Here is a 21053-nt window from a genome sequence, read left to right on the forward strand (position 1 = left end):
TAGTTTACTTATTTTGCTTTGTTGCATATAAATTACAGGCTAACAGGTATTTTTGTTTACATCTATTTGTGCATTGACATAAATTTAGTGCATTTATGATTTTATAATTTGAACTTGTTGACTCCTACTTTCTGGGTCCCGTTAGTCTTAGGGACACTGAATAATTGAATGTATAAGATGGTAAAGCTGCTGAAAATATTGTTCATCAAAGTCCCACTTACAAACTCCTTAATACACAGGTTTACTCAGTTATAGCTTCATTGGTGGCACGAAGCAGAGGTCTTCAACCTGCTTTTTCAACTCCTTCTCACAATTTCCATGTTCCTAAGTCCTGTGTTTGTTACCTTTTCCCAGGGTTGCCCAGACCTCTGCTCTTGCACTGTCATCTGCTTTTTCTCATTGTCTCTTTAATGAGACCTAATCAGAATAAGTCAGGGTTCATATAACCTTGTATGGAAAATTGCCAATTTGTCAAAAAGGTATGGAGAAACAAACCTGAATATTTAGAATTTTTTTCTAAAGGAAATTTGCATCTGGGCAGGAAATCCAATGTTCTTTAAATCTGATTGAAAGGGAAACAGGCAAAAGCAGGCTATAACATTTATAGCTCTGATACTGCTGTGCCTGTCATTAGAGCCCTGGTTGAGTCTCATGCAACAGCAAGATCACCAATCATGGGGCCCTGAGGTTCAGCAAAGCCTTTAGAATCAAAGTTAAGCTCCTTCAAATCCCAAATATGTAAAGAATGGGTAATGGTGAGCCATGCAAATAACAGCTGGACAGTCTCTGAGATGTGTGATTCTAGGCACTTTTGCCCAGTGAATGTGCAGAAGGCACTTCCAGTAGTGGATGTCCAGCAGTGCTGTGGATCAGTGTTGGTGTTGGAGGAGGTCATCAAGAGGATGGGACTGCCAGGTGATCCTTGAGCTGGACCCAGGCAACTGGAAGCTCCTCACCCCCTCCCTAGTCCTTGAAATGTACTTTCTGCCCACCATTCCCATTGTGGGAGCCATTTTTAAGGATACAACCTTGAGAGAGTTAGCTGTGGTTGAGAACATCTGGACTGTATATGTGACTGAAGCCAGTTAAACCTCTGTGTAAACTTTTAAGATTTGGTGGGTGGGTTCTGAGACCTCTGGTTTTGTGGCTACCCAATAAAACCTTGTAAGTTCCCTTGCCTATGAAAACTGCCACCTGCCAATCTGGCGAGGTCTGCCTTTCTTTGGTCTCTTTCTGCCCTCCTTGTGTGGGCACCAGTTTCTGAACGAGTTGGCCACGGGAGAGGAAGTCAGAGGGAATGGCAGACAGATCAGCTTCGATAGAGTGATTGGACTTGCAGTGACTTTGAATGAACCTTGATACAACTCAGGAGAAGAGATATAATTACAGAGCATGGCTGGCTTTGAAACCAGTGGTTTGTCTGCCAGAAAATTTGAATTCATTACTAACTTTGCAGAGATGTCCGGGTCACTTATAAATACATTTTGTCTCTTTTAGGTTCTTCAGCTGGGATCAGATATCCTTCCTCAGTATAAGCAAGAAGCGCCAAAGACGCCACCACACATTATTTTACACTATTGTGCTTTTAAAACAACTTGGGATTGGGTGATTTTAATTCTTACCTTCTACACCGCCATTATGGTTCCTTACAACGTTTCCTTCAAAACGAAGCAGAACAACATAGCCTGGCTGGTGCTGGACAGTGTGGTGGACGTTATTTTTCTGGTTGACATTGTTTTAAATTTTCACACAACCTTTGTGGGACCTGGTGGAGAGGTTATTTCTGACCCCAAGTTGATAAGGATGAATTATCTGAAAACTTGGTTTGTGATCGATCTGTTGTCTTGTTTACCTTATGACATCATCAATGCCTTTGAAAATGTGGATGAGGTAAGTTTCTTGTTTTTGTTTTTTTAGTACTTTAATCACGTTTTGAGAAAATTAGGATAAAAGGAGTTTATAAATAACCTGAACTTCTTTATAGTCACCACTTTCAACCTTCATCCTACTAAATACCTGCCATAAATGATCATATTTTATTACTTTATATTTTTTATTCACTCTTTAAAAAATTTCTGGTTGAAAATACTAGGAAATGGCTGTGGTTGGGATTGTGTTTAAAAGAGGAGAAGAAAAGCCACAGCCTTTGAAGTCAAATATTCCTTATGAACTGGATAGTTGATTGAAAGATAATGAAATAGATGTATTTTTTTGGGAGAAGAGTAGCATTTTAAAAGTCTGTGCACCCACAGATGTTTTGACTTCTCCCCTCCAGATACATATGGTAGCAGTGCTTGTGTTAACAAAAAGATCCAGAAAGCTTTTATGGTAGAGAAATTCTTGAAGTTTTGCCTTTTTGGTTTCTTTTTCTTTCTTTCTTTCTTTTTTTTTAAATATAGTTTTTGCTTTAAGTTTTGCCCAATCATTTGTGGTTAGAGACTGTATTCAATGACTTCTGATATCTGGTCTAATTCAAGATTTTGCTTATTCCATGTCATCTGCACAACTAGAAATATTAAAACATATGTAATGTCTTAATGACCATTTCATCCAAGGCTTCTTAGTTTCTAACTTAGTTGTGGATGATTTTCAACTTGCTATACCAAGGATGTATATAAATGAATCAATATAGAATATATCTGTTTTTAAAATGTGTTCATAATAATTACAAACTTAATTTCCCTAAAGATTCTACTCTGTCCTCATACACTGTTCAGATAGAAAATTCTCCACTACATTGTTGTCATTCTGTGTGTGTTGGGAGGTAGATTGCAACTTTTCTTCAGGATCATTTCCCATAAAGATTTCTGCATTGAATCAACTTTAATGATACTAAAAAATATTTTCAGAAGTTTAGTATAGACATTGTATTTTGATGCTATACACATAATTGTTAATTTAAAAATTCAAGGAAAAAAGAATCATAGTAATTTGTTTCTAATTTTAAATTCCACCTACATCAAGCTTTTAAGGTATATTTCTTATTTCCCTTCTGGAAGGATTGATAGGGGTTAATTTTGAAAATGCTAATCTTATAATAAGATAATAAGTAGTATTTATATATTCACTTACTAAATAGATTAATATATTAAGATCAATGCATTAGGATTTCCATTATTTAGAACATTGGCATAAAGACTTTAATACAAATAATCAAAAGATTGGTTTAGTTCACAGAAAAGAAAGTAAATTAGATTGCATAATAATAAATGCATCTAATGTACTATATAAATATATGACTATATCCTCAGACTTATTAAGGAAAATGCAAAATAAACTTATAGACTATACTGACATACCATCAGTTATCACACACACTGGGTTGGAGAATATGGTGTCTGAGAATGTGTACTGCTCAGATCTCCCTTCATGGAAACCTGCTGCATGAAGCACAGTTAGGGGCTTCCTGGAAGTGGCTCCTGGTTTGGAAAAGACATTCTTTAGCATCCCTTTCAAACTCAGCATTCAGTGATATCACACTGTCACCCTCGTAGCTTGAAACTGGCCACAATGGGAGTATTTACACCTTTAAAATGGCAAATGCTATGGATAAAGCTTAAAAAAAAAACTTTCTAAAGCATTAGTTGTTAACCATTTACCAATATACCACTGAATACAGTTGACTGACAGTTGCTGTGGCTTTCTGATCTGCTGCAGGTCACAGTTCAAAGCTGTTTCCCCAAGGCTGCACTCAACCAATGACTAAGAATAGTGGTCATATTATGCTTTGGCTTATCAGGTGGCTCAGTGGTAAAGAATCCACCTGCCAAGCAGGAGACATGAGTTTGATCCCTGGGTCGGGAAGATTCCCTGGAGAAGGAAGTGGCAATCCACTCCAGTATTATTGCCTGGAAAATCCCATGAACAGAAGAGCCTGGCTACAGTCCATGGAGTCGCAGTCAGACACGACTTAGCGACTAAACCACCACCACCAATATTATAATTAGCCTACTCCTGCTCAACGAAGAACTCCTCTGCTGAGCAACTTTTGCCCTGAAACTCCCCATTTACCTGTGCTGTGGTTGAGGCTCTTTCTACACAATTCTTCCTTCCATCTTCATAGGTTTCAGACATGCATTGTGGTCTGAAGACTCCTCCCTCCTTTCTCCTTCATAGGCATTTATCTCAGTGAAAGTCTTGCATATCTAACCCTGACTTGGCATCACTTGGTAAGGGATCTGAATTGATCCAGTGACGGTATGAAGTCTCTTATACATTGCTCAAGGGAATACTGGTAAAACTTACATGAAGAATGATTGGCAATATCTAATTTTTTAAAAGAGAAGACCCTAGAGACAACCACTTTCAGACTGTCTAGGGGATTCTTTAAATATTTGCTTCCATCACCAAATAGCAAGACTGTGTACTTACTCCTTTTGGTTTTTCAGTTTTGGGACTTGTCTTTGACTTCTCATTATCAAATTAGAGGTTTCAGCCTCTTTCTCCCTGCCCTCACTGTATCCATGCACTTATTTCCATCGCCTCATTCTCACAATATAGATATATCATCCTTTTGGTTCCATAAATAGTGTTTATATCATTATGTCTACAAATATGCTATTTATGACTGAAAGCGAAAGTCAAAGTTGCTCAGTTGTGTTCGACTCTTTGTGACCCCATGGACTATACAGTCCATGGAATTCTCCAGGCCAGAATACTGGAGTGGGTAGCCTTTCCCTTCTCCAGGGGATCCTTCCAACCCAGGGACTGAACCCATGTCTCCCTCATTGCAGGCAGATTCTTTACCAGCTGAGCCACAAGGGAAGCTCATTTATAACTGAACCTTCAACATACTGTGATTACTTTTCCTCTTCTGCACTTTCCATTTTCCTGAGAGTTGATAATTGTCTGGTCTTATCATTTGCTTTGTTTTACTCATCACTCACTCAACCACTAAACTCTTTGCCAGTTGTCTAAAGCTCCCTTCCTTGCATCGATGCAAGCAATATCCTATCAACATCATTTTCTTAAACAGATCTCTCTTCATCCTACTCTCCCACTTGATGGACAGTTTGACTATCTGTAATATTCTAGGCCATTGGTAATTTCTCCTCAGATTTTGAAAGGCATGGTACCATTACAGTCTACCTTCTAATAATTCTCTTAAGAAACTTTGAGGCATTGTGACCTATTTTCTCTTTCTGGAAATTTGATATATCTTCTCTGTCTAGGATTCTGAATCTTTCCATTACTATGCTTTATTGTGAGTCCATTTTCATCCATTTTGCTGGGCACTGTCTGGGTAGTCTTTTTCAATCTGGAAAAGCATGTCTTCTGTTTTAATTTTTTTTCTTATGATTTTTCTCCATCTCCTTTCCTGCTCTTCTTTTTTCTCTCTCATTGAAATTCCTTGTATTCTGATACCTACTAGACTTTTCTAATTCCCTTTTCCTTCTTTCCTTATTTTCCAATCCTTTATCTTTTTGATATGCTTTCTGGAAAATTTTCTCAACATTATTTTCCAACTTTTCTTGTAACTAATAATGCCTTTATTTACCCCTTAAAGTTTGTTTGGCTTGATACTAAGAGCTAAACTAGCATTTGTATATTACTTGATATATGTATTTCTAGCGTTTAACTTTTCATCATTCTAGATCATTATACTTTAATTGTATCTTTTGTAAATAGTCTATACATTCTGAGAGTTTCTCTAACTAGAAAGTTTAGTCTGTTTACATTTATTGTAATTAATTACTTTTTGCTTTACGTAGAGCATCTTGTTTTCCACTCTAAAGTGTGTTTTATTCACTTTTCTCTCTCTTTTTTACTTTCTTCTTCTTTTCTGCCATTTTTTGGATTAACTGAATTTTAAAAATCTTCTGGATTCCCTCTAATGGATTGGAAGTTTTTGTATTAATTGATTTCTCTTAATATTTTTATCTTCAGTATTTGACTTATAAGTATCTTTGCCCTTCTAAATAAATCAAGGGCCTCTGTTTGCCTTCTCATTTTTCAAACTAGGGTTGTCTTACATTTTGGTTCCACAGTTTTTTCAAGTTTCTATTTCAATTATTGGGTGGCTTCTTTAGGACTTTGTTTATTGTGAGCCTTTGGGATGGTGACTATAGATTTCAGTTTCTATATCTGTAAAAAAAAGGGAAGGGATGCTTGACATTTTTACTTCACAAGATGTTTTTAAAGAGTCGATAGAAAAATAGATATGAATGATTTTTGTTTGTAGAATTGTGCATGTTTGAGGGGATATTATTGTTTCACTTGTGTGTATCTATTTCTTCAGCTTGGTGATAAGCCCTGTGATGGTTAGGAATGAGTTCCATCTCCTTGGCAGTTCTTCACTGCTTACTGCTTATTGGTGACTCACCAACCTGGAGCAGTAAAGTGTTAGTAAGGTTTTAGTAGATTGTACAAGGACATAAGACAAAATAGAACTTAAAAATGAGGAATTGAGCTACTGGTAGCTTGGGAATAGGAGAATATGAATCTGAAGATCACAGCTTACTCCTTTAACATGATACGGTGCAAAATAATTTAGGATGTAATGACATTTTCTTATTCAAGAGTGTCTCAGATGACATGCTTTCTGAAGACAGTTTGCTTTACTAGGAATTCACGAACTGGATATGCCAGTCTTTAAGAGAGCTGTGAGGCTGGGAAGATAGAGTCCATTGAAGGAAAGAATTCTGTTTGAAAAGAAATAATGTCAATTTCCTAGATAATATAATGGGGGTAAAAGACATTATCACAGGAATCTAAGGAATAAAAACAAACTCCTTTGTAGTATTTGAACACAGCTCTGGGAGGTCCAAGGAGCTTGATTTCTGGGAGATTAGAGGGAACTGAATTATAAGACATCATAGAAATATGGGGCAGCTGCAGGTGACAAACAGTTTGGTAGACTAAATGGAATTGGGAAACATGATACTTGGGGAATTCAGGAGACAGTGAGTGGTATTAGTGGTGAACACAATAAACCAGGTAGAACAAATTGAAATTGGAAAAGTGATCACGAATGCACTGTTTCAGGAGACAAAATGATCGAGCCAGAAACTGCTAGGTGGAAGTATTACAAATATTTTTAATTTCCAGAAAAGTTTGGAAAATCATTTTCTAAATTATAATTTTTCTTGATTTATTCTTGCTTGTCACATGGGCACATTCAGTTCAGTTCAGTTCAGTCACTCAGTCATGTCCGACTCTTTGCGACCCCATGAACTGCAGCACGCCAGGCCTCCCTGTCCATCGCCAACTCCCAGAGTCCACCCAAATCCATGTCCATCGAGTTGGTGATGCCATCCAACCATCTCATCCTCTGTCGTCCCCTTCTCTTCCTTCCCTCAATCTTTCCCAACATCAGGGTCTTTTAAAATGAGTCAGCTCTTCGCATCAGGTGGCCAAAGTATTGGAGTTTCAGCTTCAACATCAGTCCTTCCAATGAAAAATGGGCACATATATCATTTCATTTTAGCATATCTGTTTGTATAGCAAATTTTTATCTCTTATCTAGTTATCAAAGCAAAAAATTGGAAATCAAAGCTAATTGTATTCATGTATTTATTTTGTTACTTTTGAGAAATTTCAGACCCACCATTAAGGATATATTGGAAATTGCTATTTAATATAATATGATCATCATTAATTTTTCATTAAAACCTTTAGATAATTAAAAATAATGTTTGAGTGGTATAGGAGAGGATTTCAGAGTATTTGTTTTTAGTTTTACTAGTTTTAATCTTATTAAATCCATATAAACATTGCCAAGTCACCTTATAATTATTGATTTTTCTTATTAGTGTGATAATAAGACTCTTTTAAAGAGCCATTTTAGGTTGACAGCAAAACTGAGAAGAAGCTACAGAGACTTCCCATAATAGAGGCTGCCTTGACACGTGCCCCCCACCAGAATGAAACTACACTGACACATTAGGTTGTTCAAAGTCCATAGTTTACAGCAGGGTTCACTCATGGTGCTGTGCATTTTATGGATTTTGACAAATACATAAGGACATATTGTAGTATCATACAGAGTAGGGTCACTGTCCTAAAGCTCTGTGCTCTGCTTCTTCATCCCTTCTTCCTTCCTAACCTCTAGTAACCACTGATCCTTTTACTATCTCTATAGTTTTGCATTTTCCAGAATGTCATATAGTTGGAATCCTACAATAGAAAGCCTTTTCAGATTGACTTCTCTCACTTAATAATATTTAAGGTTCTTCCATGTTTTTTCATGGCTGATAGCTAATTTGAGTGCTGAGTAATATTCCACTGTGTGGACATATCAAGTTTATTTTTCCATTCACCTACTACTGAAGGATATTTTGATTGCTCCCCAATTTGGGTAATTATGAATAAAGCTGCTATAAACTTTTGAGTGTATTTTTTTGTGTAAGCAAAACCTTTGGGGTAAGTTGTCAGCTCGTTTGGGTGAATATCAAACAGCATGGTTGCTGGATCATGTAAAATATGTTTAGTTTTGTTATAAACTGCCAAACTATCTTTCAAAGTGGTTTTCGCCATTTTGCATTTCCACCAACAATGAATGACAGTTCCTATTGACTCATATTCTTACCAGTTTTTGGCATTATTAATGTTTTTGATTTTAGCCATTCCAGGACTTGTGATATCTTGTTTTAATTTGAAAATTTCTAATGATATATGAGGGGACTTTCCAGTTGGTCCTAGTGGTAAAGAACCTGTCTGCCAGAGCAGGAGATGTAAGAGACATGGATTCGATCCCTGAGGCAGGAAGATCTCCTGAAGGAGGGCATGGCAACCCATTCCAGAATGCTTGCCGGGAGAACCCCATGGACAGAGGAGTCTGGTTGGGCTGTGGTCCGTGGGGTCACAAAGAGTCAGACATGAGTGAAGTGACTTAGCATGCACACAGTGATATATGAACATATTTTCATATGCTTATTTGCCATCTGAGTGTCTCCTTTTGTCAGGTGTCTGTTCAGATCTTTTGCTCATTTTTAATGGGGTTGTTAATTTTATTATTGTTGAGTTTTAAGACTTCTTTGCATATTTTGGGTAATACTCCTTTATTATTTGCACATGTCTTTTGCAAATATTTTCCTCTAGTCTGTGGCTTGTCTTCTCATTCTTTTGACAGTTTCTTTCACAGAGCAACATTTTTAATTTTAGTGAATTCAAGTTTATTATTTCTTTCATGGATTGTACCTCTGGTGGTATATCTGAAAAATGATTACTCAAGGTCACCTAGATTTTCTCCCATGTTATCTTCTTAGAGCTTTACAGTTTGTGTTTTATGTTTATGTCTATGATCTGTTTTATTTTATTTTTTGAAGGGTATAAGGTCTGTGACTAGATTCATTTTTTTTCCATTGGATGTCCATGTGTTCTATCAAGATTTGTTGAAAACGATCTTTTCTTTATTGTATTTCCTTTGCTCCTTTGTCAAAGGTAAGTTGACTATATTTATGGGGTTCTGTTTCTAGGCTCTCTATTCTGTACCATTGATCCATTTTTTATTTTTTTTCCACCAGTACCACACTGTCTTGGTTACTACAATTTTATAGCAAGTATTGAAGTTGAGTGTCTGTCCTCTGACTGTTCTCCTTCAGTACTGTGTTGGCTATTTTGCACATTTTTTATTCTTCCATATAATCTTTACAATCAGTTTGTTGATATATACAAAACAACTTGATGGAATTCTGATTGAGATTACATTGTAGCTTTAGATCAAGTCTAGAGTAACTGACGTCTTCACAATATTGAATGTTTCTGTCCATAAACAAGGCTTATTGCTCCATTTATTTAGTTCTTTGATTTCTTTCATCGGTTTCATAGGTTTCCTCGTATATAGCCTGTACATATTTTGTTAGATTTATACCTAAGTTTTTTATGCTAATATAAATGATATCGTGTTTAAAATTTTAAACTCCACTTGTTCATTGTTGGTATATAGGAAAGTGATTGGCTTTTTTATATTGACCATATATCCTGCAAACTTCCTTTAATTGCTAATTAGTTCCAGACTCCTCCTTCCTCCCACCCCCCCGCAGGTCAGTTTGGATTTTCTGTGTCCGACTATTATGTCATCTCTAAAGAAAGATATTTTTTTTCCTTCCTTATCTGTATACCTGTTATTTCCTTTTTTTTAAATGATATGATATAATCTGTAAGGTTTTGTATATGTTCTTTTTCAAGTTGAGAAACTCTTCTCTGTAGCTAGCTTTTTGAGACTTTTTTTTAATCATGAGTAATTGCTGCATTTTGTCAAATGCCTTTTCTGCATCTATTGATATAAACATATGACTTTTTCTTCTTTAGTCTGTGATGTTATTGATTACATCAATTGATTTTTGATTGTTGAACCAGCCATGCATACTTAGGATAAATCTTACTTGGCCATACTGTATGATTATTTCTATATATTGTTGGATTTGATTTGCTAGTGTTTTGTTGAGATTTCTGCATCTATGTATTAGAGATATTCATTTGTAGTGTTCTTTTCTCATACTGTATTTGTGTATTTGAGTATTGGTATTTGAGTAAAGCTGGCCTCTTAAAACTGGGTTAGAAAGTATTGTTTCTGCTTCTTTTCTGAAAGAGACTGTAGAGAACTGGTATAATTTTTTACTTAAATATTTGGTAGAATTCACTCATGAGTTAATCTGGCTATGGGGCTATGTGTTTTGGAAGACTATTAATTATTGACTCAATTTGTTTAATAGATATAGTTCTCTTCAAATAATTATTTTGTGTGTATATTTGAGTTTTGGTAGATTGTGTCTTTCAAGGAATTGATCTATTTCATTTTGATTATCAAATTTATGGGCACAGAGTTGTTCATATTGTTCTATTATTGTTGTAGTTATTATTATTGCAATTGTTATACTTTAATTGTCTATAGCATCTGTAGTGGTGTCCTATCTTTCATTTCTCATGTTAGTAATTATGTCCTCTTTTTTTCTTGGTTAGTGTGGCTAGAGGTTTTACAATTTTACTGATGCTTTCAAAGAAAAAGCTTTTAAAATTTTGCTGATCTTCTCTACTGATTTCCTGTTTTCAATTTCATGGATTTTTGCTCTAATTTTAATATGTTTTTGTCTTATTATTTTTGATTCAATTTGCTTTTCTTTTTCTAGTTTGCTAAGCTTAGAAATTTAGGTTATTGATTTTACTTCTTTATTACTTTTTAATATATGCATTCTAAGCTGTAAATTTTCCTCTGAGTACTGCTTTGCTACATCCCACAAATTTTTGTAAGTAGTATTTTGAGTTTCATTTAATTCAAAGAACAATACATTTTTATTGATATTTCTTCTCTGATCCACATTTTATTTATAAATGTGTTGTTTAATTTCTCCATATTTTTTTAATTTTCCAGTTATATTTGTTGTTGATTTCTAGTTTAATTTCACTGTGATCCAAAAGCAGCTGTTGTATGATTTCTGTTGTATTAATTTTGTTAAGGTGTGTTTTATAGCCCAGGATATGGTCTATATTGGTAAATGTTTCACATCAGCTTATTTTTTTTTTGCTGTTATTGTATAAAGTAGTCAAGGATGTCAATAATAGACTGTTGATTGATGGTGCCATTGCCTTCCACTATGTCTTTACTGGTTTCTTGCCTGTTAGATCTGACCGTCTCTGACAGAGGGATGTTGAAGTCTGTAAAGATAGTAGTGGATTAATCTCATTTGTACTTGAAGTTCTATTAGTTTTTGTTAGGTTCATGCATACAAGAATTGTTATACCTTCTTGGAGAATTTATCCCTTTATCATTTATATAGCATTCCTCTTTATCACTGAAATTTACTTAACTCTGAAAAGTATAAGATGTTTCTGGATGTGCTGTTTTTTATCACATGTATTGTCTGTGATGAAATATATTATTTCTGGGAGGATGTTACCTTCTTCATGGGATTTTCTCTATTTAAGTTTTTTTTTTTTCTTTTTAGTTTCTGCAATTTTAAGTCCTAGTTACCTACCAGGTCTTTACTTAAGAAAGCCCACTAGTAATCCTAGAGCTTCTAATAACAATAAAAACATTTATATTTTTATTGAGGATTGGATTAGTGGTTTACTAACACTCATCTTTCATCTGTATGCTCAGGGGAAGGCTTACGGGTGACTCTAGTTTTTATGCTTCAATTTTACGTCAAGTTAAGAGGTCAAATACAACAAAGGTCTTTAGAAAACTGAGGGTTAGGCCCCGTGCTCATTTCTGGTGGAATCAAAAATAGACATTGTGCTTCTTCAGTGCAAAGATTTTATCTTCCTAATATCTTGGATTTGAAGTTCCTGGAACATAGTTGCCATACTATATATATTTCTATTGAAGTGAATGAGACATAAACCATTTCTTGTTGGTAATGAAAAAGACAGGGACAAGGACAATCTTTGTGACACAACCTTATCTGTGACCCCAAATCCTCCACTCAGAAAATCTAGCATTATCCTTTGGCTACTCTGCTCAACTCTCCATTCATAAGTTTCTTTTCATGCATTTTCATATAAATAATCTTCCAGTCAGATGTCCTACCCTACCAACATTCAATACATGTTTAGGGGTTACCAAAGGGTTTAGATCCCCAAGCTGGGATCTCTCACTACGAGTACAAAGCATTGTGGACACATGATGCAAAGATGTACAAAGCTTAGTCACTGAACTCAAATGTACCCACCTTCTAGCTTGAGAGTAAAACCTTTGCACAAACTATTCAAAAGTGTGAATAAAAGAGAAGTCAGTGTGAAAGAGGAGATGGGGAAAGGATTTGGGAAATGGATGAGAATCAGCCACAGATTTCAAATTGGAGCAGAGTGGCAGTAGGTTGGACTTTTAAATTCTTTTCCAAGTGGGATTGGTGGCACAGAATGTTATCAAGTTTGGGTAATAAGAAGGTTTAAAGATAGATATCCTTCTTATATTTGAAAAAACTGGTGATCTTCCAGGAATATATTCTTTTGCATTAATTTTCTACAGAGAAAAAACAATCTGTTTAACTGAGTAAATTAGCTTTGGGAGGATAGAAAGTTATAAGCAAAGAGGACAGCAGTGAGATTCCTTTATTAAATTTTGTTGCTTACATAAATAGAAATTTTTATGTGCACTGATCTTCATTCGTGGTAAATGCTTCCTATTGTTAAGCATTAGGAAGTGACTCTGATATAAAGGCAAAGAAGGGTGAAATATATTACAATATGTATACTATAACTCTTAAAAATTTTGCCTTAATTAACCACGGATACTTGGTTAGAAATTGCTCTTTACTATTTGTATAATAATTATCACTATGCTGAGAATTCATCATTTCCTCATTCTTCTTTGAAGGAAGTTCTAAACTTCCATTTCTACTCCATTTAGTCTTTTTATTACTTTATTTTATACTATGATTTTATCTCTGCTTTCACATAACACATGCTGACTCACAAGGAACATGGTTACCTTTATATCACAATTTTTTATCCTTAAGAAATTTGTTTAATATACATTGTGGATAAAGGGTTAAAAAACCATTTCTCCTGCATGACAGCTTTACCTTTGGTCAGCTGTCTTCCATTCTTCCTCTGGGAACTGATGAAGGAAATATGCTATCTGTGTTTCTAGGCAATATTACTTAGATTTAAAGTAATATTATATATATATGGTAAATTTCATCTGAATTGCAAAGAACTTTTAATGAGCTATAAATAACTTGACAAGGACACCATCGCTTAAGGGTTCCCTGACTGATACAATTCTGAGCCTATCTCTTATGGAACTCTGAAAGTTATAGCTGTATTGTCATTATAGGTATTAAGTTAGGTAGGGCATGGAGCATCAAAAGCTAGAACTACAAACACAATTCATTGATAAGACAAAGCTGAGCTGTGTTTATTGCTTACCATTTGATGGGAGAACACTATCTTGCAAAGATTTGGTAGCATCTCAGATATTTGATAGTATCTTCTGAGAAAATGAGAGAATTTATTGGGAACTGGAAGTTTGATTTAACGTGGATCTTTCAAATCTGGAAAGGTTTAGGAGAGTAGGCTTTGTTAGAATTGGGTAAGGTTTAAGAATCATGACACCATAGTCCAGAATTGGTGGAAACAGTAAGGTGATGATTTTGAGGCAAAAAGTTCAAAGAATCTTAGGGCTTAAACTGTTGATGCTTTCTACTGAAGAGTTAATGGGTCTTTGGGTAGTTCCTATAGGGCATAATAAAACTTTTTGCCTTGCAGAAGTCCTGAAGAATATGATCATGCTAAGGAAGACACGAATAGTACCAAGTCATGTCAATATAGATGGCTAATTACGGTTTTAATTCTCTGTGTCCAAGCTAAGTATGGGGCTAGACAATTTCAATTCTTAAGATTTTCAGAGTAAGATGGATTCAGTACCAGCCAGTTGAGTCTTATTTGCTCACTTCTGATTTGTCCCCTGGTGGGAAGTTCACAAGGAACATAGCTCTGATGACTGCAGTAAAGACTGCTCTGAAGTCAAATCCTGTGGAAAAAGATGCCTTGTGTTCCTCTACTTATAAGCGTGATTTCTGCCCTATATCATTTTTTTCTTAATATATACATTTTATTGAAGTAAAGTTGATTTACAAATTTCAGGTGCACAGCAAGGAGATTCAGTTATACATATACACATATGTTATTTTTCAGATTATTTTCCATTATAGGTTATTATAAAATATTGACTATAAGTCCATGTGCTATACATTAAAACTTTGTTGCTTCTTACATATCTATTGTTTAAATTAGAAATCTAACATTCTATTCATGCTAAGTCAAATAAGTGGAATCAAAATGTCGTAAGTTTTTTAGTGAGGCAAAAATTCATAAGTTTTCTAAAATATGTATAGTATACATACTATTTATATATATGTATACAAAAGCTTTTCTACTATGCTTGATAAAGCCTTGCAAAAGAACATAAAAATATAGATGAAGCAATTGGAAAATATAAACTAAATGAAATGGGAGCATTGAATATGAAATAGAAAAAGTGAAACAAGCTAGGTAAAGGTAGAAGATCATCATATAGTCCAGTTTTTTTTTTTCCAGTTGTTTTTAAACATGGCTGCTCATTAGAAACATATCTGGAACTTTGGAGAAAAAAGTAATAACTGAGCTTTGAATTTTTCAAAAAAAATTCCAAGATAATCCTGATATATATCTGGATTTTAAAAAGTGATTACAGATTTTCCCATTAAATGGTAGTTTTGGTGATATAGAATTCTATTATTTTTCTGTTTAATTTATCATGATAAATTCTTACAAGGCAAGATAGTGACATATTTCTCAACACAAAAAGTAAACTGCTGCTGCTGCTGCTGCTAAGTCGCTTCAGTCGTGTCCTACTCTGTGCGACCCCATAGACGGCAGCCTACCAGGCTCCTCCATCCCTGGGATTCTCCAGGCATGAACACCGGAGTGGGTTGCCATTTCCTATCTACCAGTTGTATATTAAAGTTTATTTTATACATTCATATCTTATCTATTTGGGAGGCTGTCTTGTTAAAATGAGACTTCTTTATCAGTTCAGTTCAGTCACTCAGTTGTGTCCAACTCTTTGTGACCCCATGGACTGCAGCACGCCAGGCCTCCCTGTCTATCACCAACTCCTGGAGTTTACTCAAACGCATGTCCATTGAGTTGGTGATGCCATCCAACCATCTCAACCTCTGTTGTCGCCTTCTCCTCACACTTTCAATCTTTCCCAGCATCAGGATCTTTCCCAGTGAATCAGTTCTTCGCTTCAGGTGGCCAAAGTACTGGAGTTTCGGCTTCAGCATCAGTCCTTCCGAAGAATATTCAGGACTGATTTCCTTTAGGATGGACTGGTTGGATTTCCTTGCAGCCCAAGGGACTCTCAAGAGTCTTCTCCAACACCACAGTTCAAAAGCATCAATTCTTCAGCACTCAACTTTCTTTATGGTCCAACTCTCACGTCCTTACATGACTACTGGAAAAACCATAGCTTTGACTAGATGGACCTTTGTTGGCAAAGTAATGTCTCTGCTTTTTAATATGCTGTCTAGGTTAGCCATAACTTTTCTTCCAAGGAGCAAGCATGTTTTGATTTCATGGCTGCAGTCACCACCTGCAGTGATTTTGAAGACCCCCCCAAATAAAGTCTATCTCTGTTTCCATTGTTTCCCCATCTATTTGCCATGAAGTGATGGGACCAGATGCCAAGTATGTATTTATTTTGCCCCCATTTTATGTCATACAAGTATGAAATAATGTGCTCATAAATACATATGCTTTCCTCACATTTGTGTCAGTTAGCTTTTTTCCCCTGCATGACAAACTACTCCAAAACTTTATGGATAATTCTATCACCATTTATTTAACTTATTTGTCTGTGTTCTGAGTAATTCCGCTGGCTTTGGCTAGATTTGGCTCATTTCAACTACGTTCACCCATGCATCCATGGTAGATTGCTGAGATGGCTGGTGGCTAGCTGATCTGGGATGGCTCATATGGATAACTCAGAGGACTGCTCTCATCCTCCTCAAAACTAGTTGCCATTCTTCATATGACAACTTAGAATGGCCATAGGTTCTAAGACCATGATTAGAGGTTATGCTTCTTGAGGTCTAGGCTTGGAACTGGCACAAATGTCACTTACACTACATTCTGTTGGCCAAAGTAGATTATAAAGCCAGTCTAGACTCAAGTCAAGATGTGGAAATAGAGTCTATCTTTTGTTGGGAGAAGTTGCAAAGTCATGTGGCTAAAGGGTATAGATACACGGAAGGAAATGACTGCAGCTGCTTTTTTCAAACAATCTACTACACATCCTGTATGAGACAATGTTAGATGTATGTGGAAAACCAAGCAACCGAATATTATAAGACTGTATTCCTGTTCTCTCAGCCCCACTTAATTGTTGTATGTCCTTGGATAAGTTCTTTGATTACTCCTTTTCTGTTTATGAAGCAATGGGGAAAGAAAGTAGGAAAGAATACTAGCTGAGTTATCTGTTATCCTTGGCTCGGATGAGAGAATTGAGTTATATTTTAAATGGATTTATCATTGCAAGACATTATTTTTATGCTAATGACACCCCATGTACTTTTAATGTGGGGATCCACAAAAATACCTTGAAGAGTAAATAACACTGAGATATCTCCAGGATATTGTTCTCTGTGCTCTCATGGCTTAAGGAGCTTGTCAAGTAGGGAAATTGGCTAGAAGGGAAGGTTGATGACTGAAAGTTCTCCATTAGCCCTGCTGTGTTCTATTATGCATTTGATGTGTTTGATATTCTCTTCCACCAGTGGAACCCCAGGGATTTGTGAGCTAAGAGCTCAGAGGTTGGGATAGAGGCAGAATGCCACTGGAGTACAGATGAGGGCACAGAAAAAACTGGAAAGCATGCAGTGAAATTAAGCAGAAAACAAATGAGCAGACAAAACTGGTCGAAAGTACAGAATGAAGAGCTTGTTATAAATAGGTGGTAGTACAGAAGGAAGTAATTTTATTTTGGACAATCAAAGTATCCAGTATTACCACATGGGTTAAATTAAAATTCCTAACAGCAGATTAAGTATAATTTGAGACCCAATCTAAAGTTATGAGGGTGAGTTATAAAATAAGTAAAATCTTATTTTGGATTGAGTTGAATATGACTCCTCTTCTCTCTCCAAATCATATGATGCAGAGGAAATCATTAATCCAGATTATGTACTGTGGTGAAATGTTAACCTTAATGATACAACAGTGACCACTTTTTTCCTGATATTTAAATATACTATACTTTAAAAATTCCATCAATCTTACAGTCATAAGTAGAGTTCAAGGGATTTTCACAAAGCAAACACACCTAGTAATTCCTAGTAATGCCATATTAGGAAATAGAATATTGCCAGAGCCTATTCAGGCCTTACATAGTCACAATCCCTCCCCAAGCAAAGAAAGCCATTTTGACTTCTAATGACTTCTAATCCCTAAGAGTAGTTCCATTTGTTTATAAACTTTTATAAATGGAATCATGCAGTATATACTCTTTTGTTCAATATGACACTTTTTAGATTTATTCTTGTTATTTCATATACTTCTAGTTTGTTCTTGTTTATTTCTGGATAGTATTTCATTGAGTGAATATGCAATGACTTTTAAAATCATTTCTACCAGAGATGAACATTTGGAATGTTTCAAGTTTTAAGTATTTTATCAAGTTTTAAAAGAAAGTCATTTAACTTTGAATTTTGATTATAGTGATTGCAGTAAATTTTTTTGGATGCGAAACAATGGAGAATGATATAGTTGGAAAAAAAACCTTTCTAAATAAAGCAAACTTCCTTATTTCTGTATTACTTATTTTGAATAACAGTTTCTGGTTTCATAAGTAGATGAAAGGGATACTGTGGACAAATTAAAAGGTGAAATTTTGGGATTGTTTTTGAGAGCAAAAAGTTTGGTTTGACTGGAACATTATTCTTCAGCAAAGTCATGGTTGGAAATGACCCAGCTGTTTAGAGATGGGCTTGTAGACCTTGAAGGCCAGTAGAAGAGACTGTGTTTAATGTCTATGATGATCTCCTGGAGGATACACTTGATATTCTTCTAGGAAGATTATTACTGCAATGATTATTGTGATTGAGGACAGGAAGACTGTGCTGCCGTTGGCCTTCATGGGAAATGCATGTAGAATCTGAAGACTAGGTCTGAGTGATGCTTCCATTCCTTGCTAGCTGTATGACTTTTGACAGGTTGTTTAACCTATCTGAGCTTCAGTGTGCTCCTATGAACAATGGATATAGGAGTCCTGGTATTGTGAGGATGAAATGAATTGGTCCATGTTAGAGAACTATAGATTCTCCAGGGTTCTAGGGCCTTCACAGACTCCTAAGGGGGTCACTGCTGTGCCTGGGTGGGAATAAGAGGAAAGCAAGCTATTTAATCTCTTGATTCAGTCTTCTAGAGAATGCTTGTGTTTCAGCTAATACTGTGGGTACTAATGTGATTAAATAATATATTATGCTCTAGATATAGTGAGGTTTAGAATGAGGTCAGATAGTGAAGTGGTTAGGGACAAGGAGTGTGGATGAGACTACCTATAATTGAATCCAGCTCCTCCTCTTACCAGTTACATAAACTTAGCCAAATTACTGTACTTAATTTTTCTAGGCTATGTTTTAGTAGTGATACCTATCATATAGGATTGTTAACTATGCCGCCTCCCTGCCCCATGACACATTCAATTCATCACACTCACAAATACTTGTGTTGTAAAAAGTTTTTCATATATTACTGAATATATTGATTGCTTAACATATTACTGTATGCCAAGCTTTGGAATACAATATGCCAACAAATTTGAAAAACTCAGCAGTGGCCATAGGACTGGAAAAGGTGTTTTCATTCCAAAACCAAAGAAAGGCCATGCAAAAGAGTGTTGAAACGAATGCACAATTGCACTCATTTCACATGCTAGCAAGGTCATGCTCAAAATCCTCCAAGCTAGGTTTCAACAGTACATGAACCAACCACTTCCAGATGTACAAGCTGGCAAGCTGGGTTCAATTGAAAAAAGGCAGAGGAACCAGAGATCAAATTGCCAAAATCCATTGGATCATAGAAAAAGCAAGAGATTCCAGAAAAACATCTACTTCTGCCTCATTGACTATGCTAAAGGCTTTGATGTGTGTGGGTCACAGAAAACTGTGGAATATTCTTAAAAAGATGGGAATAAACTGCATAAACTGACCACCTTACCTGCCTCCTGAGAAACCTGTATGCAGGTCAAAAAGCAAAACTTACAGCTGGACATGGAACAACAGACTGGTTAAAAATTGGGAAAGGAATGCTTCAAGGCTGTAGATTGTCTTCCTGCCTATTTTACTTATATGCAGAGTACATCATGTGAAATGCCAGGCTGACTGAATCATAAGCTGAGATCAAGATTGCCAGGAGAAAATATCAGTAACCTCAGATATGCAGATGATGCCACTCTTAGGGCAGAAAGTGAAGAGAAACTAAAGAGCCTCTTGATGAAAGTGAAAGAGGAGAGTGAAAAAGCTGACTTAAAACTCAACATTCAAAAAAAGAAGGTCATGGCATCTGGTCCCATCACTTCATGAAATATAGATGGGGAAACAATGGAAACAGTAAACGACTTTGTTTTCTTGGGCTCCAAAATCACTGTGGACGGTGACTGCAGCCATGAAATTAAATGATTCTTGCTCCTTGAAAGAAAAGCTATGACAAACCTAGACAGAGTATTAAAAAGCAGAGACATTACTTTGCTGACAAAGGTCCATACAGTCAAAGCTATGGATTTTCCTGTAGTCCTGTACAGATGTAAGAGTTGGACCATAATGAAGGCTGAGTACTTAAGAACTGATGCTTTTGAACTGTGGTGTTAGAGAAGACTCTTGAGAATTCCTTGGACTGCAAGGAGATCAAACCAGTCAATCATAAGGGAAATCAGTCCTGAATATTCATTGGAAGGACTGATGCTGAAGCTGAAGTTCCCATACTTTGGTCACCTGATGTGAAGAGCTGACTCATTGGAAAAGATCCTGATTCTGGGAAAGATTGAGGGCAGGAAAGAAAAGGGGACAACAGAGGTTGAGATGGTTGGATGGCATCAATGACTCAATGGACATGAATTTGGGCAAGCTCTGGAAGATGGTGAAGGACAGGAAAGCCTGGTACACTGCAGTCCATGGGGTCGCAAATAGTTGGACATGACTGAGCAGCTGAATAATATCAACAACAAGCTTTGTGATACTAGGTATGTTCTTCAAGTGATTTAGCATTTCCTGGCATGTTGTGCACACAGAGACTTGTAATAAAGTACTGTTGTGATTATTATTGTAATATAGATGAGCAAAGTGTATATAATAAAACAAAGGAAGAATAGCTAACTTTTACAGTGAGTATGACCATGTAGATGATAGGTTGGGGAGGAAGATGTCAGAGAAATGCATATGGAGGAGAGAGTCTTTGTCATAAACTCTAAGTAAGGCCCTGGCTATCAAGAGAGTGGGAGGGAAGGGTGCTTTTAGCAGAGGGAACAACTTATAATGTGGCATGAAGCAGCATGGGCACTCTGGGAGCTTTACATAGCTGAGCACGGTGTGAGCCTAGATAGCATGGGGAGGAATTGCTGGGGAGAGGCT

At 36.0% G+C, this 21053-nt stretch overlaps 1 protein-coding gene across 1 annotated transcript in view; it reads left to right on the forward strand.

The window, feature by feature from the left end:
- KCNH5 (potassium voltage-gated channel subfamily H member 5) overlaps positions 1-21053 on the forward strand; it is a 358894-nt gene that overhangs the window by 68925 nt on the left and 268916 nt on the right. Inside the window, exon 6 of the mRNA XM_040226310.1 lies at positions 1498-1890. Within this exon, the coding sequence (XP_040082244.1) occupies positions 1498-1890 (393 nt within the window). The remainder of the gene's footprint in view (positions 1-1497; positions 1891-21053) is intronic.

Source organism: Oryx dammah, unplaced genomic scaffold (assembly GCF_014754425.2).
Source record: "Oryx dammah isolate SB20612 unplaced genomic scaffold, SCBI_Odam_1.1 HiC_scaffold_26, whole genome shotgun sequence".
NCBI lineage: Eukaryota > Metazoa > Chordata > Mammalia > Artiodactyla > Bovidae > Oryx > Oryx dammah.